Source organism: Siniperca chuatsi, linkage group LG16 (assembly GCF_020085105.1).
Source record: "Siniperca chuatsi isolate FFG_IHB_CAS linkage group LG16, ASM2008510v1, whole genome shotgun sequence".
Taxonomy (NCBI): Eukaryota; Metazoa; Chordata; class Actinopteri; order Centrarchiformes; family Sinipercidae; genus Siniperca; species Siniperca chuatsi.
This window is the reverse complement of record NC_058057.1, coordinates 18,472,921-18,497,689: the sequence shown is the minus strand read 5'-3', so window position 1 is coordinate 18,497,689 and position 24,769 is coordinate 18,472,921. Positions and strand designations below refer to the sequence as shown.

The window sequence follows — 24,769 nt, the reverse complement described above, 5'->3', positions numbered from 1 at the left end:
TGGTGCTTACATGGTGCATTTTACCAAATAACGTTGTACTTAATCACGTTACCTCAAAGTAATTACTAAATATTAACTAATAGGCTACACACAAGGCACAAAGAGTGTGAGAAACATGGATTCGTGGGGGCCCATAGCTCATTATTCCCCTGGCGCCCCCTGATGAGTTTATACAGCTCTGATAATATATAATAAACCATTTCCACATGTCATCACTCTCATCAACAGTTAAATTAGCTATGTGAATAGCTCAATATATGCTCATGAAACATAAAAAATACATTGAGGATTAAAATAGTTATTAAGCTCATTTATTAACAATTATGGAATACAAACATATTAAATATCATTTAATGGCACATATGTAGAAGAGATAACGAGTTACATTGTAGCAGCCAATCATCATGACCTAATCATTGTAATTTACATTTAATATACATCCTCAAATGAGTTTCCTCTAGATTCTTAATTCACATAACATGGATTATTTAGCTAACTGTAATGGTGGATAACACTGAGGTTTCCCTACTTAGCACAGTGGATCAAATATCTTTGGCACAACCAGGGCTGTAGCCAGGATTTTAGAAGTACTGAGGTCCTTTAGTCCTGCATGCAGCTTTGAAAGGCCTTTGAAGGAAGATGTCAGTAGGCCAGTTCACAGCAGACTTTTTGACTTGTCATAGTAGGTAAAGCACAGGTGTTACTAATAACATTAACAACGTCTCTGTTCTATTCAAGTGTCCCAGTAATCCATGATAGTGTGACATAGAGCCCAATAGAGCACAATACCATTATTATTAATTTCATTATTACAATTGTGCTTTTCCTACTGTGACATGTCAAAAATGTCTTCCAAGAAAAAGGCAAGCATTTTCTGTACACACTCACACTGTCCTGAGAAAACGTCTAATCAGGCATAAGCCTAACATGTAGGCTTTGTAAAAGATATGCAACTAAAAAGTTGTTAAATAAAGAGAATCATTCATATTTTATCACAAATAATAATAAATAAATGACCAATGAACATTAGATATATTTGCATTAAGTGCAAAAATAACTATCACCGCCTCCCAGGTACAGAGCCTGTCAGCATCAGCATCACCTTAGAAAGCAAACATTGGTTTTTCAAAAGTGTGGACAGTTAAACAACTTCTTGCCTTTTGGGTTCGTAATCTTCATCTGAAGCACTCTGCTGGCCCAGAATGTATCTTCCATCATCTTTCTTGTGCCAGTTGTAGATTAATATTGCTGCCAGTGCAGCTGCAATTGTCCCTCCTGCTACTCCTCCTGCAATAACACCTGTAAACACAAACATCAATTACAGAGTTAGAATACAAATTCACAGTGTATCACTCTGTTAAATTCAGTGTACTATTCAGCAAAGTACCTGCAAAGACGTCTTTGTTCTCCAAGAAACTCTTGCTGTTTGCCAAAACACCAAATCCTGATCCGCTGTCTTTTGCAGGCCAGTGTGTATTGTCAAAGGTCAGGATCGGAGAACCCTGAAGACAAAAGAAGGAACGTTATTTCCTGCTCTGCCAACCACATTATAAGGTGACGAAATAGTGAAAACTAGTCATGTGCCGTACTTGAAAAGAATTCTCAGTTCCACTTCCTGCGTTTGCTGGAAAAACATCTATGCCGTTGGGGTGATCCTTGATGTTTTTCATTTTACCTGGTGAGATTGCAAATAGAGAGCATGAAATATATTGGTTGTGTGGTCTGGAAAAAATAATGACATGAACAACAGATACAATGTAAAGTGGATCACAACACCATTTTATGGTCATTGTACGTGGAACTAAGCATTACCTTGGTCTGACCAATCCCCTGAACCAGAACCAGAACTGTCCAGATCACATCCTGATCCCTCCAAGTCTTCAGGAAGGGCAGAAAACTAATTTCACAGAGAAAATGGGAATGAGGATATTTGAAGATGCAGACCACTCCTGCACCACAATACTGTTTCCTGTTTTATTGTCAGACATATGAAAACAGACAAGAGGTGAAGGAAGCGTGTAACTTCCCTTAAGAGGGCAATAAAGAAATGAACCACGTCTCTGATACAAAGTCTCACTGAAGTAACACAATAACACAATTGTTATCACCAATAAAGTGTAATGAGTAGAGAATATAGCTTGAATTAAATGGTGATATCCCTCCACCCATTTGGCAAAGCAAAGGTAAAAGAACACATAATCTTTTGTGAGCAATTTGCACTCAACACTTTCATTGTTTAATGTTTACAGTTTCAGAGTTTGAAGATAACTGTAGCAGCTCAACATGAAGTTAAAAAGCTCTTTAAAAATAACATTGCTCTTTACATGTACATGATACATATTCCACTTATCAAGTTACATTTACAGTTTACAGGCATTTAAATAGAAAACTATACTGGATATTTACAAGCTAAACTCATTGATGGGGACTAAATGGCCTGTATCCACTGTAACCAACATACATTACTTAAAGCTGCTGTTCTTCATGAAAGAAAAACAGCCTTTAAAGCCTACAGGGGGTGAATACTCCAAAGGATACGCCAAAGATTGGGTGGAGAGTGGTGGAGGAATGCTGCTGATTACTCAAGCCTAAAGGCTCTGTGCATATAAAACAATTTGAACAGTCATACTGTAAAAACCCTGCCAGAAAATAAAATGTGCCTTAGGTACTTCCTGGATCAGGGGAAATTATTATGTTGCTCCATACTGTCTGTGCTGGCCAGCAGTAGTTGTGCACTCTAATAATGTTTACTGCTGGAAACATTTGTCAGGCAGTACTAATGCTTAAAGGGATGCAGTGAACCTTGTGTTTAACTTGTAATTGATCATAATGGACTAAAACATTAGATACAAGTTCTAGATTTAACAGGTGCAGCAACAAAATGTTGACTTTTGTACAAGAGAACATGCCGCTTGGGTTTCCTCCCACAGACCACAGACATGAATGCAAGGTGAACTTTTTCAGAGGTGTAAATGTTTTCTGTCTATGTGTATTAGCCCTGTGATAGACTGACCGCTTCGGCTGGACTCTTGTCTATTGCATGCTGAGTTTAGCACCTCAAGACCCTAAACAGGATGAATGTTAATTTAAAAATGAATCATCAACAATTTTGCTGATCCATTAGTCATTTGTTGAGCAAAAACACCAAACCTTCTCTGATTGCAGCTTTTATGTGACAATTTGTTGCTTTTCTCTTCATTATTGACTGAATATCTGCGGTTTTTGTATTGTTGGTCGGACCAGACATCACCTTGGGCTCTGGAAAATTGTGATGTGAACTTTTAACTACTTTCTGACATTTGTTAGTCATATTTTTTACCATTAATCATTTACTCTGACAGATTAATTGCTAATAAAAATAATTGTTAGTTGCATCCATAAAAGGATGGATGATTTAGAGTTAAATTCATCCCTTTCTGCTATGGTGGCAAAGGAGGATTCAGCAGATGAGAGAAGGCTGGACCCAGACCTATAGCTGGCCAAAATACAGTGGTGGAAAGTAACTAAGTATTGTATTTAAGTGCAATTTTGAAATACTTGTATTTTACTTCAGTATTTCCATTTTATACTACTTCATAAATCAACTCCACTACATTTATTTGATATTTAGAGGCTGTAGTTCCTACTTACTTTGAAGATCAAGATTTTACTTTCAAACATGTTTTCTCCCCAACAACTTTAAGTACATTTTCCTCATAATACTTGGAAAATATGGAATACTGGAAATATTGGACTTTTTAGCTATAGTTACTTTGTGGATTATAATTTTATACACTATATGATAAATTGATAAAATATGGTGCATTGTTACAGATTAAACTATCAAACTACATAAAGCACTTAAAATTAGCTTCAACTTGACCAACTACAATCAAATGTAAATGCTGCTTGTGTTAATGCTTCACTAATAGTAACACAATGAGAATTAGTATGAGAATACAGTGGGAACAGGGCCATTCTGCATAATGAATACTTTTGATGTTTTAAATAAATCCAACTGGTAATACTTTTATTTATGTACTTACTTATCTAACACAAATTTTGAATGCAGGACTTATAATGGAGTATATTTTATATTTTGGTGTTTCTACTTCAACCTCAGTGAAGAATGGAATACTTCCTTCACTACTAACAGGGCTATAATGAAAGGTATTTAATGATTTAACTATTAAATATCCATAAACTAGATTTGCAATTAGATTTCTGTTCTAATAATATCAATTATTTCTACTCAAAGCCCCAGAAGCCTTTAGGTGATTTCGGTAAGAGGTGTAAAATCCACAACATGGGAAGTGTGATGTCCTCTGCTGAAACACACTGGCTTTGATTATTAATACCTTCAATTCTCTGCATACAATAGGCTACTTTGTCTGAAAGTGAGTTCTAGGGACGGAAAATAATCCCCGTGAGAGCAACTAATGAGTTTCTAATGAGCGTTAAAAAGCCATTACTGAAATAAAATTGACATGAATAAGCAAATGAGCATGTACAAATTCGAAAAATGTAAATTAAATTTAGGTAACTGTACCTAAAACTAATTAATGTTTCAAATACTAAAAAAAAAAAAAACCCTCCCAATTAACAATAAAGTCGTAAAAATAAACACACCTTGACATCTCATACAGTAATCTAACCCTCGGATAACTTCAGGAAGTGAGAAAGGTGTGTACGAAACTGACGTAAAGTCTACACTATTAAAAATGTACGTACAGACTGTATGTACAGACTGAAATGACTTACCGACATATTAACTGGATGTATTAATCCCAAAGCTAAAAATAAAGAGGCTGTCAGAGATATCCACATGTTTCAGCTGAGTTGGTGTTCGGTTTATTTTGTGCTCTTCCTCTTTACAGGTGTTGGTCGAACCTCGAGCCTCTGCCCTGCTGCTGAAACTCCGCCCACCAATAAAAACATAAATACACTGAACTTTTGACACAGTCAAAACAGAAGGTCAGATCATTTACTTAATTAAAAGTAGAAATACCACAAAAAAGCTCCATTAAGTAAAGGTTATGCATTCCAAAACTTAGAGTACAAGTACAAAAGTATTAACAAAGTATTAAAGTATCTGTTTTACAGAATGGATCCTCTCAGAGTGTTGTATTATTATTGATGCATTTATGTGTTAGCAGTATTTTAATATTCCTTTGAATGTAAAATCTTAATTTGAAAACTAACAAACTACAGTACAGCCGTCATGTAGTGGAATAAAAAGAACATTTACCTTTGAAATTTAGTTTAGTAATAGTTTGAAGTTACTTTTCAATACAGGTGTATTTACACTACAATTTAAATTAAAACCCTTTGACATCACACAGCTGATCTCCATTTACTTAATTGCGTAACTTCTAAAACCAATTGGCTGTAGCAGTGATGATTTACATGCATCCTATTAAAAAGGGGGTGAATACTTATGCAAATAAGTGTTTTGTATTCATGATTAGTTTGACATAAAGGGTCTTTTAAATTGCTCTGAGTCAAAAAAAAAAGCCACATTAAATCTACTTTGATTCATTGTCAGACAATAAAACATGAAAACATCTGCGGGTGAATACTTATAGGCAGTGCGTTTTTGAGTAGTTTAATTTATAACAATGCTCTATTTTATATAAGAATTCATATATTGTAGTTTGTATCTACAAAACGTAATTGTTAAAGTAACTAATACCTATAGCAGTCAGAATGTCGAGTAAAAATACAATACATGCCTCTGAAATGTAGTGTATAAGTATAAAGTAGCATAAGTAACTCAAAACTGTACTCAAATACAGTACTTGAGTATATGCCCTTTTAACCACTGGTCTACATTTATTATTTGTGATAACATGGATATGTATGCTATGTTCATTTTTACCCATCATGTACATTTTAAATCACAGTTAAAAATTCAGAATTTAAGAAGTTGTCTTTCAAGTTTTGTTAAATTAAAAGTTTGGGATGGTAAGATGTTTGTGAAATTGCTTTTCTGGGAACAAAACATTTAATCTGATTAAGCAAAGTGTTTAGTGATAGACTGTTTGTGTACTCGTTATAGGGCCTACTCCACTGGGAATAAACCTTTACTCAAATTCAAACATGTGGAGTGACCTGTTGCTTATCTTGGACACAGATTTTAAGAAGCATGAGCTAATCCTAATAATCTAAGTTGCTAAAAATGGCTTTAAAAATACCAAACATGAGAAAAACCACAACAATGCTGCTCAAATGTTAGAAGAACAGTTTAATCATACATAGTCACAATTCTGCTTCCAAAAATGAGTTTGTTTTCTTCATCTAACATCTGGAAATGTACATAAGGCCACCTGAAAATGTACATGACTTTGACAGTGTGACAAAACTCATATGTTCATATTTATATAATTGACAATATTTTACATTGCTTTTGCTTACAAGGTAGTAGCTGTTCCAAAATACAGCACTCTTCTGTACAAAAATAATTCTTGTCATATCCTGTGAAGTTTCCATGGTAGCAGAGAGGACTAAATGAAGCCTCAGTTTTAGTACAGAGTTTTTTTTCTTCTTTTTAAACTGTCACACAAAGACTATCAACAGTGGATGTTACAGCTCCAGTACAAATAGAGGCTGGCCTTTCCCATAGCGGATTAAAAACAAAAAACCATGCCAGATTGTGAAGCCATAAAGTTTTTTTTCTTTAAAATAACACTTGATCAAATAAAACTGTATACATTATATTCAAGGGGAAAGGAGTGATGAATATACACACACATCAAAATGCACATTTTTGCCTTTTTCTCCCCAAAAAGTGTAAAAGACATCCCATTTACAGCATAAACGTTTACAAATGTACAACTGTACAGACGAAATAAAAGCATCACTACAAATTTAGAGCAAGGCCTGTCAAACACCACGACTAGACTTTTTTTTTTTTCAATTAAACTAATAATCTTACACTTATTAACTGCACATATACTACATGTATTCTACAATTATTCATATGAAGCAAAGAAGCCATCACTACGAGCATTACAGGTGAACTGTATAGCTTTCGATGGCCCCACCGGCCTCCACCAATGCACTTGCATACCCATCCAAATGAAAAAATTTAAAAAACAAAAACAGAACCAATAAAAAAAAAAAAAAAAAAAAAAAGGTTCTTTCAGCATCCCTTTCTTCAACGTATCCCACTAGTTCTAGTTCATTTCAGTTCAGATGTACAAAGCCGGGATAAGCTCCACTTCACAACATTTTTTTTTTGGACTACTCTGACCTTCAGGCGGTGGGGGTCTCATCATTGCTGCAAGCCCCCTACCCAAAAGCAACAATTTACTCATACATAAAGATGCTATACATTGCTAAACTACTTCTACGCAAGAGATGATTATTCAGTACATAAAGATACCTTTTTCTAGGGCAGTGCTCATCTCAAACTACAAGACAGATAAGATGTTACACAAAACATGATAAAGAAAAAAATCATTCCAAGGATTAAAACCTGTCACAGCATGCCAACACATAGCCCACTCCCACCCCACTATCCCCACAAAAGCCCCCCACTACGGTCATTTCATGTTAAGATTATACCAGATTACACGCTCGCTGTACAACCAAACCTCATTGTTCTGCTTCTATAAGTTAATGGTAGCTTTTATCTTGCATAAACCCCGAGTGATCACCTGGATGAGGGAAAGACGGCTCAAATGGGGCTCAGTGGATGCAGCAGCTCAGGTTGGTCAGTCTGTAATATTTAGTACCGAAACATCAGGCAGACAACAAGCTGCTGGGGTAAACACATGCCCACACTCAGCCTGGAAAAGGAGGCAAGAAAAAGCCACCACTGGAAAACACTACCCTAGACTAAAGCACCAATCCCCAAAGCCAAGCTCGCAAACTGGTCTTGAAGACCTCTGGGTGACTGTGGCACATAGTACTCACCTGTGGACGGAGGGGTTTATATCCATCCATACTATGTAGTGCTATTTGAAGACTAATCCATCAGCTGCTTTGGCATGGGAAACACTTTACTGTGCATGGGATAATATACAAATATAATATTCAATTGCCTAGACTTAATTAGAACAGCTGACATAATAAGTCTGGTTACAAAAACAAATGGAATTGTTTTTTTTTGTTGTTTTTAAAAGGATCACTGTTTAGCCTTATAAAATCACTTGCTGGTGTTAATTGTAAATTTCAGCAAATGTGTATAAGTTTTTTTTTTCTACAGAGAATTTACAAGGTAAAAAACTAAATGTACAAGATAATATGAAAACTAGTCAAATACATCAATTACATCATTAACAATGGGTTTGTGCTTTACCCAGGAAAAAAAATAAAAAATAATAATAAATCGGCCTGCTGACTGTGCGTCCCCTGGGGGCCACGCTGGGGACCTGCACCAGGGGTGGCAGAGTGGCAGGGGTTAGTTGTCACAGCGTTCTTAGGTGAAGTTGACTTGTCTTTTTCTTTTTTTGGTAATTCCCCAAAAATGGGGTGACAGAGGGTGTCAAAGGCTAACCCCTATGGCTAAGGAGCGTCTCTCACAGAACAGGGGGTTTGGGGCTCTTACTCCTCCACTTCTTCAGGGGACCCAGGATGTCGACATGACTACATGAGGCCATTTGTGGGGCCACCGATGGGACCCAGTTCAGATCCGCTCTTCATGTAGTACTTCTCTAGCTTGGCCAGAATGTGCTTCCCGTAGGTGTACTTACGTAAAGTGGCAATGTGAGGCCGGATCTGAAAAGGGAGAGACAGCAAAGATCAGCAAATTTAAAGTAAAGCTGAAAAGATCAGTTGATTAATCAATTAGTCGATCGACAACAATTTTGATAAATTTGAAATCACAAAGATTCACTTGTTCCGGCTCCTAAAATTTGATTATTCACTGGTTTTCTTAGTCTTCTGGGATAGTAAATTCAATATTTTTAGGTTTTGGACATTTGAACATGTCACCTTTGGCTCTCGAGACTGATGGGCATTTCTTAGTTTTCTTACATTTTAGAGAAAAACTCATAATCAATGATAAAATTAATTGCAGCCCTAGACAAAAGTCAATGTGGTTTAATCTTAAAGTCAACTTAACTCATTTTTACCAAGTCAAAACAAATACAATATGGCCGAGAAGCAAGAAAAGCAAAATATAATTACATTTGCATGTTCTATACTCAAGTTTGACAGGAAGGTTACAAAAGAATAATAGAAATTGGTACCACAACAGGTTCAGACTCTCAAATTGGTTTGCAAGACAATGTATGTACCAACTGGAACCTATTATCACTTACAAACTGGTTAACGGGGCTTTTAACAACAACAACAACCACCACCGAGTCTAAGTCATTAATGTTTTCTGATGATGATAGAGGTTAAAGAGATTGTATTTAATCATTGGTATACTGTATTTATGGGAAAAACAAGCTTACATTTGTTCAGACTTTTTTTCTCCCCACTTAGACCAAATAATATGAATTCACTAGGACAATGGTTTCAACTATTTTAATAACTGTGCACCCTTGTGTGCATATAAGCTCCCTCATTCCATATTTGCGTGATCACATGAATGTAGTAGTTAACCAACCTTGTGCATGATGATTTTGCGCTGAGCAGGTTCTGCCATGTCAATCATTCTTTGGACAACATAGTTGGCGTACTGGTCCTTCATCATGGTGTACAAGGCGCTGTGGGGCCCATCTTTCTGGCAGCACACTTCATCTATCAGCAGAGCTCTCTCTGCACGCGAAGAGTGGATCACACACTTCTCCACAACATTACTAAAGGAAAAACAGAGAGAGAAGAGCTTCTATTAGACACATACAAATTCATAACTGAGCTGCTGAAGGAGTTACAGCACTATCCAGCCATGGTGGATGCTTTTTATTTCTCCATTTGGAAGGCTGAATGTTTGATCAGTTTCTTTGTATGTCCATATTGTTTTTGTGACCCATTATAATGCAAGGCCTGTTGGATTGATGTTAAAAATAGGAACAGTGGGTGGTGTGTTGAAAATTTTCCATTACCAACATTAAAAGTCTCTCGCTGACCTAACTTTTCTGATGTCTGTGTGGTTGGAATCAAGCTTTATTGATGGCATTTATTTTTCTCCTTTAGGATGGTTCAGGGAGAGGCACTACTTTTTCCTCAAGTGTGCCCTTGCAAACCAAACATGCATCAGGCCATGTGATCCATGGTCACTGAATGTTAGCGTTTCATGAAGCAATGTTAAAATATGCTCTGTTTTATAACATATTAGCAGATCATTCATTCAACAGGCTGTTTGTTTTTTTTATTAAAATCACAGCCCTTCACAAATCAGGAATTTATAAAAATAAAAATTCTGTTCATTTTTTCATTAATGGAGAAAATAGTTTGTATATTGATTTGAGATAATTTTATCCAGATCTATCACTGATACTAGATGGTGCCTTGGTTATCTGTAGCTGGTTGCTGCAAATAAAACAGTGTACTGGTTTATGAGGTCTGACAGTGAAAGGTTTAATACTTTAGTGAGGTCTACCTGACAGTGACAAAGTCTACATCTCTGCCACTACATCAAAACAAAGCTTACCTTGCAAATTTGTGTTGGCTGAGGACAAGAACCTTTCCGCGAACCTCTGCAACTATCTTGCTCTTATCTTCTGGTCTGCCGTGCTCCAAAACATGCTGAATGACGTAGTTACCATACTGATCCTGCAGGAGGCAGTGGAGGTGTGAGCTCAAGGTAAATAGCCATTTCAATATTGATTAATCACAAAGAATACGTGCGACACCCTTTACTCTGATACTCATGCACTACCTCTTAATTGGTGTGAGAATCATGCATCTCTACAATGATAGGTAGACGAGTGACACCCCCATTTGTAGTCTTACAAATACCCTTACGTCATCACTGCGGAAGGTCAGACAAAACAGATGCTGCTGGTTTGGAGTGATGCTGACCAGACAACACAACCAATAGCATCTTTGCCCCTTCAGAAATGGGTGATAGACAGTTATGGGTGTAATTTTAGCATGACAAGATGGAGACAAGAACTCACCTGGCCAAGCAACAAATAACACACTGACTTGATCTTGTTAAACTAGTATTTTGTTGGATAGGTAATGCAATCTCCACCTTTAATTTGGAAGTATATGCCTTAAAATCCATTTCCTGTCAATCTGTTTTAACAAGAATCTGCATTATTTTACTCTGACTTCAAGCCAAGTACTCAATTAAAGTAAAGTAAAGTGATTTTAAAACTACTTATGAACACTTTAGTTGTCCAGAGAGTTTCAAACTCTAGCTTCCATCAAACAATTACGGTGAAATTAAGAAGATAAAAGCAGAAAAACAGATTGATCAGGAGATGCTGTAGGCAAAAGAGGGATCATGAGACAGCAGGGAAGCATGTGCCTTGTGAATCCTCTGTGGCATAAAGCAAAGGGGGGGGGGAGAAAGGCGGCTCAGTGGGTTAGGAAAAGGCCTGTAAAAGTTGGGAGTTGGAGAAATAGCTAAGTGTTAAATTAGATTCTTTACAAAAGAAAAGAAAAAAAGGGAAAGAGGAAGGGAGCACGGGGATATCCGCGAGAGAGAGGCAAATTGCTCTGACCTTGAACAGTGCATCGCGGGACACTGTATAATATGTTTTGGGTGTCATCTCCAATGATACGCCTTGATATTTCTAGATGGAATAAGTGAGGGGGGCAGGGTGGATGTTTAAATAACCACATATGTCAGATGTAATGACAGCTAACAGTACAATTACATTCAACCATATACTTTACACTTAGCAGACCACAACTACACAGGAACAATGACAGGCTGAAAATATGAAATGCTCAAAATATGAAGGAGACATGCAAATACACAAGACAAGCACACATCTCAACAATGATCAGATACATCTGCAAACAATGAGCTTAGACATGACAGATGTGCTCACCTGGCCCAGCTGTTCAGAGTGCTGATGCAGCTCTTCCAGGATGGGAAGAGTCTGCTCCTGGGTGCAGTGCTCCAAAATCCTTTGGATGACTCTGCAGCCATAGGGGTGTGTGGAAAGCACAAACACCTGTGAAAGGAAGTAAAAAAGAGCAGATGAATATATAGGTAGTTTCACAAAAAGTATAGCATAACTACAATATTAAAGCTGCACTAAACTGGAATTAAAAAAGGTAATATTAAGATGCCTCATTACTCAGTTCCTTAGGCTGATTCTTCTATCTACAGAGCAATGGAATAACGCATTTTCAAAGAGAATCTTAAAAAGGTTCTGTATATAACTTTCAGAAAAACCTTGTTAACAATGACACCTTCGGCCATTAACTTAACTGCAGTATCCTGTTGCTCGCGCTCCGTAGGCGCAAGTGAGTATCATCCTAAGCAGATAGTATTTTGCTAGCAATAATGTTAGCAAGCAAGCTAACATTCGCCAGCCAGCTACAACGCCAGCCAACAAAGTAAACTGCAAACGGCAAGCAAACCAGAAAGATCAGCCCCTGGAGTCTGGATGAATTAGCTGATGTTATCCACCCAAGACAGTATTTTGGTATGTTAGCTAGCTAGCAATTTGACCACATTAGCAAGCAAGCTAACATTTACCAGCTAAAACCACAATATATTTCATATGTGCTGCAGTAATGTTAGCTTTGACTCTGTATTGGACTCTGTGTTGTACTGAGTGCCGGTAATTTGATGTTGGCCGACTCCATTTCTAAGCTAACGTTAGCTAGTGTCAGTCACACACTGTTGACACTGTGGGGAAGAAGAGGAGAGAGAAGGTACTCGGGAGTGCGCATAAACGCCACATCCTTTGGATTTTCCTGAATAAAAAAAAAATCAGTTTTTTATTGTGAATGACCCACAATTGAGAATGACTTCCGGATGGGAGCCGAAATGTCTTGATTCTGAAAACAGTGTCCAGATGACTACGACTGAAACCTTTTCTACGATACTCCATAGGCTGTTATAGGCAACCGAGAAAGTTGGGGAATGTCAAATTTTTTAAGTTATGTTACAACCTGTTGACAAATTGGTTTAAAAAAAAAAAAAAAAAAAAAGTGATTAATACATCAAATTAATACGTAAAATGCTTTATAATCTTACATATGGCACCTTTAAGTAACTTCATACAGTAGGTGATTTTCTGCCTTACAATTTTACAATTATTTTACAACTCAAGTGTACAAGTGTTTTGATAACCTGCGTGAATCATTTTCTCCTTGTCATCATGCCTATTTGGCATTTAATAATTTGATTGTCTAATCTGTAGTTGCACCATGTTTCACTGATCTCTGATCTGTTCGTTTCTTCTTCATATTACATTCTGGCATTTATATAAACACACTGCCGTTGGTCAAAGCACATAGGGGACATTTGGATTCATGAACAGGTCTTTTAAACATTTTACATTTCCATTTCCACCAGCTCAAAATGTAGATGAGAAGGAGAATGACTGACAGCTGAGCCATTGCTTATAATAACAATAAACCCACCTGTCCCTGGAAAGCATCAATAATGAACTGCAGGGCCTGGGGCTGGACACACTCAATACACTTCTGTACCACATGGTTACCATTTTGGTCCTTGACACACTTCAACACGTGGCCATCCAGCTCGCGGACAATGTCGCTCTGAAGTGAAGAAATTGGGGAACGGGGACAAAATTGTAACAGATGTCATTGTGTTGAAATTGAAGACTGTAATATGTTGGATCAATTAAAAAAAAAAAAAAAAAAAAGAGAAAAAAGACCTCAATAATACAAGGTTATCAAAAATCGTTAAAAAGAAGTGAAATCTCACTTACAATTACCTGCTGGTCTGAGGAAATGGACTCCAGGGCTTTCTGAATGACCCTGCAACCATACATCTGCAAAGCCAGGGGAAGGACGTGCCCACGGATACGTGTTGCCAAAGCTAGCTTCTGGTCTGCGCTTCCAAACTGCACAAAACAAAAAACAAAAACAAATTCTATTGCACAGATGCTACAGAAGTCTCTGTTCTAGTTAATATTGTGTGGTTACTGAAATCAGTCCCAACCTCAAAGAACTTTTGGATGACATAGTTCCCAAATACATCAGTCATCAGTTGGTAGGCTGCTTGCAGAATCTCTCCAAACACCATCTGCCTCTCAGCAGGAGTGGCCCTCTCTAGCTTCTGCTGGATAAATCTAGACCGACAAGATTGGAACAAATAGTAGAGATGGAAAATAAAAAATTAGATTGGTACACGAACGCAATGCACTCCCTGTATCAAGGTTTACAGTTAAAATGCCCAAATAAAGCAGCATTTTTGAGCCAGAAAGCAAATTTTAGACACCTGGATCCATGCTGGTCTTGAGAGAACTCCACCATGTGTCCCGGGAGGTCACGGAGTTGGAGGTTTGGGAAGCGGTTGTTCCTGAAATCTTCCAGTAGGCGGCTGCGTCCGGACGGCATGACATCAGAGCGACTGTAGCGGGGCCGAGACGGAGGGAACAGCTGGCTGCTGGAATTGAAGAGACTGGATGTCCCGCCGGCGCTCCGGTACTTGGCTTCAGCTCCAGGCGCTGCAGAAATGTAACGGCCACTGCCATTCGTCAGGCCACCTAGGATTACAGAATGACCGGATACTGTTGTAGTGGTGGCAGCTGTTGACCATAAACAACATGGTTAAACAGTGCACACCTTGTGATGCAAGACAAATTTCAGAAAAATATTCTGTTAATAATGTAAAATCAAATAATGTAAAAAACAGCAGAAAACATTTTTTCCCCTCTGGGATTGCATAGCGAGTTACCTTAAAATTAATTAAACACTAAATACGTATTAAAAAACCCACACTACTGGGTGTAAAATGTCCTCTTTAATGAACTACAAAGTAAATCATTTACTATTCCCATGAATATTAGGCTTACCAAGGTGAAGGCTGGAAGAGGATCCATGAGAGGAGGGCAGAGAAGGTGGAGGAGTGAGTGGGGAGTGACCTGGTGTGAGGCCAATGGGGCTGGGTGAGGAGGAGTAACCCAGGCTGTTGTAAAACGGCTGGCCGATGGGAGTTAAACTGCTGCCACCGCGTTTGTATAGGTCAGAACTTGCCAACAGGGAGTCCCTGCGAGATACACTGCTACTGGTAGAGCTGGATACTGCAAGAAAAAAAGAAAACCAGTGTAAGAAAACAGACTCCTAAAAATAAACTGTTTCTTTAACCCTCATGTAGCTCGTGGCTGAGTCACTGACCAGAAGAGCCGAAGCCTCCAAGAGCAGAGCCCAGGCCTACACCAAGGGAGCCGCCAGTACTGCTGAAACCCAGGGAGGAGCTTGGTGGTGCAGCAGAGGTGTGTGAGAAAAGGGAGCTGCTCTGAGAAGTGTTAGGGACTGATCCAGAGCCGTAGAATGAGCTGGAGGGCAGGCCGCTGCTGGGTGGGGGTGCCTGCTGCTGCTGCGGCTGGGGTTGAGGTTGAGGCATCGAACGGTACAGCCCGTTGGCTGGAGGACCAGACATGTTGTTACCGGAGCCAGATGCTGATACCGCAGCTGCTGGTGGAGGGAGAGAGGGGAGTGTGAGAGGTAAAAGGAGAGCTGAGGTCAGAATGGCCTTGAGTGGTATGGTACTAATTAAGAACAGGGAGGATTGGATCCACATATTGAAAAGGATATGGACAGGTCGACTCGTACTTACCAGCTTGTGCTGCTGCAGGGTTGATAAGGAGAGGGGTCTGGACTAGACGAACTGGCCCACCTAGACCAGTTCGGGCACCAGGGCCCATCACCAGAGCCCCAGTCTGGTCATAATAGGCTGCAGGCGCCAACACCTGATAACCTGAAAAGATGAGGAACATTTAAAACAAAAAGCATCAGCAATTATAGATTAGCACATATAAAACCATTTTAAAAGTAACTCAATAACAAGGGAGGTGTCTGAAAAATGACTAAATTATATACTACAGAACATACTTAAGAGCAGTTCAAATGACTACATCAAGCATGGAAGATAAATGTGTTGGCTGTTAGTGTCTTTGGCTAACTTATATGAAGTGGTCTACCAACCAGACATTCCTGCGTACGCCAATGCAGGGTTTGCAGCAGCTGCTGCAGCTAGAGATTCCTGCTGACTCTGTTGGCCTTGCCCAGGTGTAAGAGGTCGCTGGTTGTTTCCTGTGCGCATCACCTGGAGGAGAAGGTAAGGATACTGTCACACTGACTGCCAAAGTACTGCATTGAACACTTTCAAAAGTTCCTGAAAACTTGGTTTCAAATCTTAAGTATTTCTATGTGGGTTTGGTTTGATCAGATTTGATTGACAGTTGCCTAGCAACATAAACAAACAACCCCACAACTGTCATTACATTTATTCAAATGTTGCTAAACTCTGATTTGTGCACAGAAGTATGTGACATCACCTTTTTCCAACTGAGCCACATTCACTTAAAACCCAAGGACACAGAAATACATAAATCCTTCGTTTGAAACAAAACAAAAAAAAAGTTAAAAAAGTGATTGTGTTTATGTAGGACCCAATTGCTCATAGCAAAAAGCTGAATAAGGAAAAAAGGTTTTCAGGGCCTTTAAAGCTTCTAATCAATCACATTTTGCATGTGAGAACCCGTTATTCACATTCATTATAAAAAGTTTATCAGAAATATATGTACAAATGAAACATTGTACATTGCAAATGAAGAATCAAATGAACATTTAAAAGTTGACAAACAGCCAGGCTAAGTATATAAACCAGAGAGGTGTTTCATATAACAAGTTTACCAGTTAAACCTTACTTCAGTCAAATCAGGTTTATTTTCTGAAAATTCTGTTTCATAAAGCAGGTTTGAATAAGTCAGACCTAAGTTACCATGTAAACGTATCCCTCCTGACTAGACTGGTCAGGCTAGTTTTCTAGCCTGAGCATGTACAATGCATCACATTTTGACACAGACTGTACATAAAATCTGAGCTCATATCTTTTTCAGTCTAAATGTCTATGTGCCTTTAAATGCACTGCAGTTAAAATCAAGCAAGCAACTTCACCCATGGCTGTAGATTCATAGTAAATAGCATTTTCACCATTTGTTCTCTCTTTAAATGTCACTTAAACAAAAATAAAGAAACAGACATCCAGAAATCTGTCTGTTAAAAGGTGGGGTATGCGATTCTAATCCAATACACGTCTTTGTCAAAATTCAGCAAATATCTCCTCTCGGTCTGCTAGCTGTCCGTTCCGTGTGTGCGCTAGAAAAAATTAACTAAACTAAAATCTGGTGTTTGTACACAGCCCTGGCTCTGTAAATGGGAAATAAACAAAGTGGCCACACAACACTATTCCAGCCATGATTTGTTTGTGTGTAGGATCTGTGGCGTCTAACGGTGAAATTGCAGATGCAACCATTTGAATACTGCTCGCCTCACCATCCCCTTCCAAACATGTAGGAGAAACTACGGTGGCCGAGAAACTTGAGAAAAACGCAAAAAGCCCGATCTTGAGCCAGTGTTTGGTTTGTCTGTTCTGGACTACTGTAGAAACATGGCGGTGCAACATGGCGATCTCCATGGAAGGGGACCCGCTCCCTATGTAGATAAAAACAGCTTATTCTAAGATTATGAAAAACACAACGATTCTTATTTTCAGGTGATTATACAAGAATAAAAAATTTAAAAAACCCACTTACAAATATTATATTCCATTTCTGCCAATAGCTCCTTCTAAATGTTACACACTGGACCTTTAAGGGTTTATTTTGAACAAACCAGAGTTGGTGATTGTTGGAATAGTGGAAAGACAAACTAAGAAGGTTTTGGTGAGTTTTATTTTGTTTCTATCCAGTCTGAATGAAGGGTGTTTTTTACGATGATCTGCGAGGTAAAATTATCCTTTTTATCATTGGAGTCTGGTGTACCGTAGTGCCCATTTGTTTTGGTCTGAGATGCTGGTACTCTAGTGCGACATTTAGTGGCAGTGAATGTCACTTACAGCTCCTTTAATATGTGCAGCTCTGTGGCTGTTAACATCATAGTTTTGTCTGTGCATGACCGTTTTCATCACTGTGAAATTCAGTGCTTGATGTCTTGAGTGTGTTTTAAAGTCATGAAATAAACCAGGCTTGCTTTAGTCTGCCCACATTATTTGAGTTGTCTTTATGAAATAGTTTCATCCTGGTGTCATTTGTTATTCTAAACAGTTAGTCAAAACAGGTTTTTCACAATGGAGACCTGCTTTTCAGAGCCACCTTTATGAAACACCTCTCAGATCAAGCAAAACACTTCCTACCTGTTGTTGGCCTGGCCCTGGTCCCTGATTGGAGGCTTGCTGATTAGCTGAGTGATTGGCAGTTGATGCAGCCTGTTGCTGGAAAAGATTGGCCGGGTACACACCCCAAGGAACGCCATAGTACTGAGGTGGAACCACTGTGGGGCCTGAGCAAAATATTTTGATGTTACAAACATCTTATACAAATGATCATGGTAGTACTTTTCGCTTGTTTTTTTTTTACAAGAATGCTAGGGACGAAAATGTGCTCTATGATCACCTGCAAGCGTGGCTGCTGCTGCCAGCCCAGCGGCAGTGTAGGGATCGGTTCCAGGGGGGGCATTGATGATGTAAGGGTTTGGCACAAATGCAGGAGCAAGGCCAGCTGGGAAATGTGAGGAACAGTAATTTAATTCATATTTCCATATCAAATCTCATTCAAAATGACCATGCAACTGTAAAAACAGATCTCTAGACACAAAAGGTAGTTTAACTGTATTACACAACATACTGTACTACACACTGAGTGAGACAAACAGCCCTACTCACCGAGATGCTGCTGCTGGGCTGCAGCTAGGGCATATTGTTGTTGCTGAGCTGCAGTGAGTTGTTGAACAGTCAGGGTATTAGACCTCTGGAACAACTGGGGGAAAAAAAAAAACAAAAACAAAGAAAGGATCACAATCTGTTCAGCAAACTTACAGTTAGATCTCTTGATGGATACGTTTTGTTTTTGAACAAACCTGCTGCTGAGAGTTGTAGTCAAACAATCCTACTGGGGTCCCTGAGGAGTCCACCTGAATCTGGTTCCCAGCATAGTCAAACTGGAGGGACTCCACACCGGTTTGCTGCTCCATACCTCCCATGCTCTGAGCCTCCTGGTTCTGGAAGTCCTCAGCTGGGGCCTTGTTTTGGGCGGGGTTGTGTTGTTGGAGGGCATGGGGGTGGTGGTGCTGGGCCATCATCTCCAAACCGGTCTGACTGGGACCCATCCTCTCCACAGCCTCAGTGGGAGAAGCTTGACGGCTTCCAGGGGTTGGACTGGGAAAACAAAGAAGTTCATCAGCGCACATACCACATTACTACAAACCTTTTCCTCAGACAGGAAGCCTAGCAAAGTCAATGAGACTATATGCGATTGAGACTACATTTATATTCACTCACTCATTTGGACATATCCATTATGTTTAGGCTTCATTGCTTTGAATCACAATGCTCAAATTTGCCAAAATATTAAGAGCTTCAATACCACCTGTGAAAAACAGATTTGGACATTCTGAAATGGGAGTTTTTAAACCACTCTTCTGCAGCTGTTCAAAATAGTTAAACACATCCAACAATAGGTAGCTGTTAATTTTATGTTAATGTAAAAGTAAAACGTACTTGAAATCTTTGCAGTCTCTGTCCATGCCATTTAGTAGACCTCTACCATTGGCTTTAGTGGGATCACTCTCCTCTCCCACCTTCATCTCTGGGCTCTTGTCTTCTTCAAAGGGGGACACCTTCTCTTGGGCATCACCCTTCTCTCTCCCATCTTGGTCAACGTCTCCCCCACCCTGTATTCATAAACAGATTAGGTAAGACTATGTGCCATCCTTGAGAATAAGCGTTTAATAAGCAAGAGAAGCCCCCTTTTTTGATTTAGATGTGAGACAGAAGCTTGACTTACATAGCCACCATTCCTGTAGCGACCATCCATCTTGTCACCAGGAGAGGAGCTCAGGACATACTCCACCATGCTCACCCCCAGGCCTCCACCTTCTGAGCGAGGTGAAAGCACAGAATTGGCATCACCATTCCCATGGAAACTCTGGCCTGGTCGCCGCTGCACCATGATTGGCTGAGACACTGAATGATCTGAACGAAAAGTCGTGATCAAATATCTAAATAATTTTCTACATAGACTATAGCTGGGTAAAAACCCTGTCAGATTAAGGCAAAACTGAAAAATCATGGTCAATGGGTGAAACAAAATGCCATTTCCAATCATGTAATCTGACTTGGAATAAAGTCTGTACAATCAACTAATAATGAATTCTTTATCTTAAGAGAAAGAAAAAACTACTATACACAAAGATATAGGAGCCACTCACGAGATGATCCCCATGCATTGTCCCTCCACTCCTCTCCAAGAAGCACCCCTTTCCTACCATCCTTGGCCAATTCATCAGAATCCCAGAGCTTTTTTGCCGGCAGAAGCTGCAAATAAATTGTACATATTTTCTAAGCATCGGCAAGATCACTGCATGCCTAAGTGCAATGTAATATTTGAAATGCACCACTATCAACAACCACATCTTATTTAACATTTGTACAGTGGTTGGTTAAGTTTAAATTCATTTACTGTAGTCTTGGTTAGCTAAACATATTCTCACTTTATTGCATTTTTATCCTTAATAACTGAGTATTTTTAAACTCAAAAATCACTCACCTCTGCACTATAATCCACATGTATGCTCAAATGAAAAATATGGCTATGCACTACTTACATCTCACTCCTAACACACAACCCCGTGAAGTTTGCAATCATAAGTGTTAGTTTGTGTCTGTCTCCTGCTTTGCCATAGGTCACAAAATATGTTCTACATTTACAGATGCCCAAACAGGGTGCATGTTCATCCAGATTTTCATTTACTGCGGTACTATAATGGAGAAAAGGAGGGATGTTAGGAGGACCAGAAACACCATACCTCTCCCATGCCCCTTGACTCCAAAGCAAGAGCTTGAAAGTCATAGTTCATTTCATCCACAGCACGAACCTGAGACAAAAGGGAAGAAAACTGGACTGTAAACAGAAAGCTAAAAGCTCTCAATGGAAGGGCACAAAACAGAAGCCTTAACAGATATTATTAGTTCTGCTCATTGTAGAGCAGAACAAACAAGTGTATGTTCTCACTGATTTTTGTTCAATTTAACCCTGAAAAAATTTTGGTTCTGTGAAATAATATGCAAGCCATATTTTGGAGTTGGCTTTTTTGTTTGAGGTCCTTCAGCAAAAAAAAAAAAAGATTCAATACAGAGACATTCAACATGAAGTTTCTACATAATCATCACAATAAAACCACAACCACATACAACCAAACACCACGAACATTTTTTGTTGAAAACCCCCAAGGATTAATATCAGTTTCTGCTTTGAAATATGTAATTATGCCTAATTAGCTATTTATTAGTTATCCAAATCACCAAAGTACAACTCTGTCAAGAATGATTTTTATGAAAGATTAGAATCCTAAGCACTAGAACATTACACTAAAAGATGAAACAAAACAGTAGTGCTGCATCCTATGTCTTTTCACTCTGGTCCCTTCCGATTGTGTGTGCATGTGAAAAGTAGGGTTGTCTTAATACAAAATATATAACTTTGCTCTGGTGTGACCCTTGAGCTTTGTCATCTCAAATGGAGATCTTTGGCATAAAGCACTACATGTAACACCTTACTAACATTTTCAGGGAAAAAAAAGGAAACAATAAAAGAGCAGTAATGAAACACTAACCAGGATATCATCTGCTGTTAAAACAAAAAAAACAAACACACACACACAACAAAAACGATGCTCCCACTACATGTTATGCCCCTACTCTCTCCGTGCATACTGTAAGAATATGGGGAGCATGTAGAAATACTACAGTATAATCTCTATTTAAGATTTCAGGGAGACTGTGGGTCACACACATGTGTAGAACCGCTAAGCAGCACATCGATAGGTAGCACATAGACAGAACACCGGTTAAGACAGGTAAAAATATTGAGTGGATGGTAGATTTTGGAATCCACCAACCACAGCGGCAAGTGGACAAAAAAGTTAAATTTACACTGATCTCACCAAATGTGGGCTGGGATAAGCAAATATGGAAAGTGGATGGACCCGGAAATCGAATGGGTTCGCCATTATGAAGGACTTAACAGATAAAGCACTAACTCAAGTGTAGTAAATATTTCCATTTTCTGGATTTTGTTTTCTGAGTTATTATATAAATTAATCTAGATTAATCTAGGAATAACTAAATAGGAATTCATGTTTTGTTTGTTGTTTTCAAATGGTGTGCAGTATAGGTAAAATTGACAACACTTCCACCCCCTCACCACCTTTCACAAAGTACAATACATAAACAAAATACAATGGGCTTAATTATTGATACAATATTAAGTGACACTTGTAGCCTTAGCAGATACAAAAAACTGCTCTACATTGAACAACATTATAATGGCTGATCTCTGAATGAAGATGCGTTACCTGATCAACATGGTTGGCATCTCCAGTTGGCCAGCGATGCTTGCTGGGTGTGCAACCTCCAAGCTGCTCTCCAGGCTGCCTCTGAAAGAAGTATCCAACTGTGGCATCATCCTGAGATCGTCCACTCAGTGGAGGCTGCGGGGTACCTGGGGAAGGGTTAACAACCCTGTCCATGCCCTGTAAATGTGGAACTCCAGGAGCCTGCCCAGCTCCCCCAACTGTGGCTAGGGGCCCTCCACCATGAACTCTGACACCTCCAGTCTCAGGAGCACCATTTGCATGCAGCATCCCACCTCTTGTCTCCTGCCAGGCCACGTCATTCATACCTAGGATGCTGCATGGAACGCTCATTCCACGGGAAAGCCTAAACAACACAACATTATGATTTTTTTAATAAATGATAGCTGTCATTCAAGTTGACCTGTATCAAGTTTAGAGATACAAACATGAGTATTAGGTTGACGTGATTATGCTATCTTGTTAGAGTGCATGGGCTTTTGTGCTGTTCTGCATAATAACATGATTGTCTTTGTAGTCTACCAGAGCAACTGACACAAATAACTCTGTATGGTTTAAAAGTACTTTTTCTATAAACAATCTAAAGTCAGCCACTATAACATGACAGTTGGGTTACTGTATCCTGAAACAGCTTTTATTTACTAAAAAGCCTAAGTTACAACATGTGGCTTTCATTGCTGTGAGTTTTGAAGTAGACTTCAGCAAAAGTATGCACCCAAAATAATACTACAAGGATAACTGGTATAACTTAATTTTCGTCGCTGGGACATGACTAATTCCCGAGTTGCTAATTTCATTCCATGGCTGTTCTACGGTGGAAGATTTAAACGATAGTTAATGTTTCCCTGAATATCCAAATGTAGTTGAATGGCTTGCTCAACAACGGGGCATTGATGTTAAATGGGAAGTTTAATTTAGCTGTTTTTTGATTTACGAATGGGCAAGGCAAGAACAAACAAGTGACTGAGAAGAATGTTGATGGCTTACAGTACTGAGAATGCTAGGTAACGTTGTCGCTAACCTAATGTTAGCTGGTGATCATAGCTAACGCAGCGCTACCGTTAATGTAACGTTACTAATGGTTAAAAAGACACTCGAGGCTATCACATAACTGTTTTTTTAGCCACGACGAGAGCTCTCGCTTGCTTTCGAAAATATGTAACTAGCTACAAAAAAGGTACATTCACCATTACTGAACATTGTTGCAAACCGACGTGCAAGCCGTTCAGTAAGCTGGCTAACGTTAGCTAACCTAGCTAAGTTAGCCAGCAAGTGCGCTGCTAATAAGAACGCTAACCTAGCGGCTTTGACTGGGCATTTAGGCAAATGATGGGTTTAAATGGTTAATGGCTAGCAGGTCGTACCCTTGTTGCCTATTAATGTTTTTACGTCAAATTATTTAGTGGCACTAGCGGAAATCGAACATGTTTCATGTTAGCTAATATTACTTCACTGGAGTGAGCATTAGCAACCCTCCTTAGCCAGCCAGCCAGCCAGCCAGCTAACGCTAACCGCAGAGGGCCTTGCTCTGTTTATTATTGGTTGGCGACGCTAGACATCTAAGTTAAATTCACGAATTTACCATTCTTTTACAGTACGCTAGTGGGCTCCCGTGTAAGACGGAAAACAGGCTGTTTTCTTGGCTCGTAACACCACATTAGCTATATGCAACAAGCCAAATAAACCGAAAAAGCTAACGTAAGAGCTAGCAAACGCCAATTGCCAAGTTGGTGTTGTGTGAGCTAAAACATCAACCAAACCTCTCAGTGGCTAAACAACATGGCCCCCCTTCAAGTTCCAAACAGAGGGGCCTTAACCGCTAAACAAAAGGGGAAATACTCACACCACGGCAGTCGCGTTCAAATTACACGCTTTACAGAGCTTTTTCTTTCGATGTGAACAAAAAAAGAGGTTATACTCACGCGTTGTCGTGTAGAGAGCGGGTCTATGGTTGTTGCACGCCGTCAACCCACTTCTATATTGTTTTGTTTCCTTGGAGAGAGCGGTGATTTAGCAAGGCTTGATAGTCAGAGCTAAGAGTTTGCCTACGCTAGTGCCCCCTCCCTGTAAATAGCGTGAACTACGTAGACATGCGTATAACAATGCCAATGTAAATTTGCCTTCCCAGCGTACCTTTTGTACACTATGTGAAGGTAACATAGATCTGCTTCAAGGTGTATTTTATGTGCTTAGCAATCTGCCATCCAACATCTTATAAATTATCACTATATCACGCTTAATCTCCTTCCAAAAGCGCTCTCATATTGCTGCTGGATGATATGAAATATGTCTTAGTTTGAATGAATGCTTATTAGATACTAGCTGATTCAGTCTCGTGGTTGGTTGACTTAGTAGCAAAGGC

General features: G+C 39.2%; 2 protein-coding genes across 11 annotated transcripts; both read right to left on the bottom strand.

The window, feature by feature from the left end:
* Positions 1 to 295: 295 nt before the first annotated feature.
* LOC122863449 (syndecan-3-like) lies at positions 296 to 4,883 on the bottom strand. The gene is made up of 5 exons (XM_044169967.1): positions 4,741 to 4,883; positions 1,813 to 1,897; positions 1,590 to 1,675; positions 1,388 to 1,502; positions 296 to 1,299 (listed from the first exon to the last, which is right to left on the bottom strand). The coding sequence occupies exons 1-5, from the start codon at positions 4,804 to 4,806 to the stop codon at positions 1,142 to 1,144; spliced, it is 510 nt and encodes a 169-aa protein (XP_044025902.1). The 5' UTR covers positions 4,807 to 4,883; the 3' UTR covers positions 296 to 1,141.
* Positions 4,884 to 6,208: 1,325 nt separating this feature from the next.
* On the bottom strand, positions 6,209 to 24,527 carry pum2 (pumilio RNA-binding family member 2). Of its 10 annotated transcripts, none has more exons than XM_044169951.1 (23): positions 24,330 to 24,527; positions 22,390 to 22,753; positions 20,842 to 20,910; positions 20,245 to 20,350; positions 19,821 to 20,008; positions 19,535 to 19,707; positions 18,895 to 19,192; positions 18,701 to 18,794; positions 18,432 to 18,536; positions 18,173 to 18,318; positions 15,961 to 16,081; positions 15,593 to 15,733; positions 15,151 to 15,450; positions 14,829 to 15,056; positions 14,252 to 14,561; positions 13,973 to 14,102; positions 13,746 to 13,874; positions 13,429 to 13,566; positions 11,880 to 12,005; positions 11,547 to 11,618; positions 10,526 to 10,647; positions 9,539 to 9,731; positions 6,209 to 8,700 (listed from the first exon to the last, which is right to left on the bottom strand). In XM_044169951.1, the coding sequence occupies exons 2-23, from the start codon at positions 22,738 to 22,740 to the stop codon at positions 8,569 to 8,571; spliced, it is 3,672 nt and encodes a 1,223-aa protein (XP_044025886.1). In that variant the 5' UTR covers positions 22,741 to 22,753; positions 24,330 to 24,527; the 3' UTR covers positions 6,209 to 8,568. The 10 variants fall into 10 exon arrangements, with proteins under 10 accessions (XP_044025886.1, XP_044025890.1, XP_044025883.1 ...); XM_044169955.1 differs by having other exon boundaries at positions 13,740 to 13,874; positions 19,821 to 19,912; XM_044169948.1 differs by having other exon boundaries at positions 13,740 to 13,874; positions 24,330 to 24,526.
* Between the last annotated feature and the right edge of the window lie 242 nt (positions 24,528 to 24,769).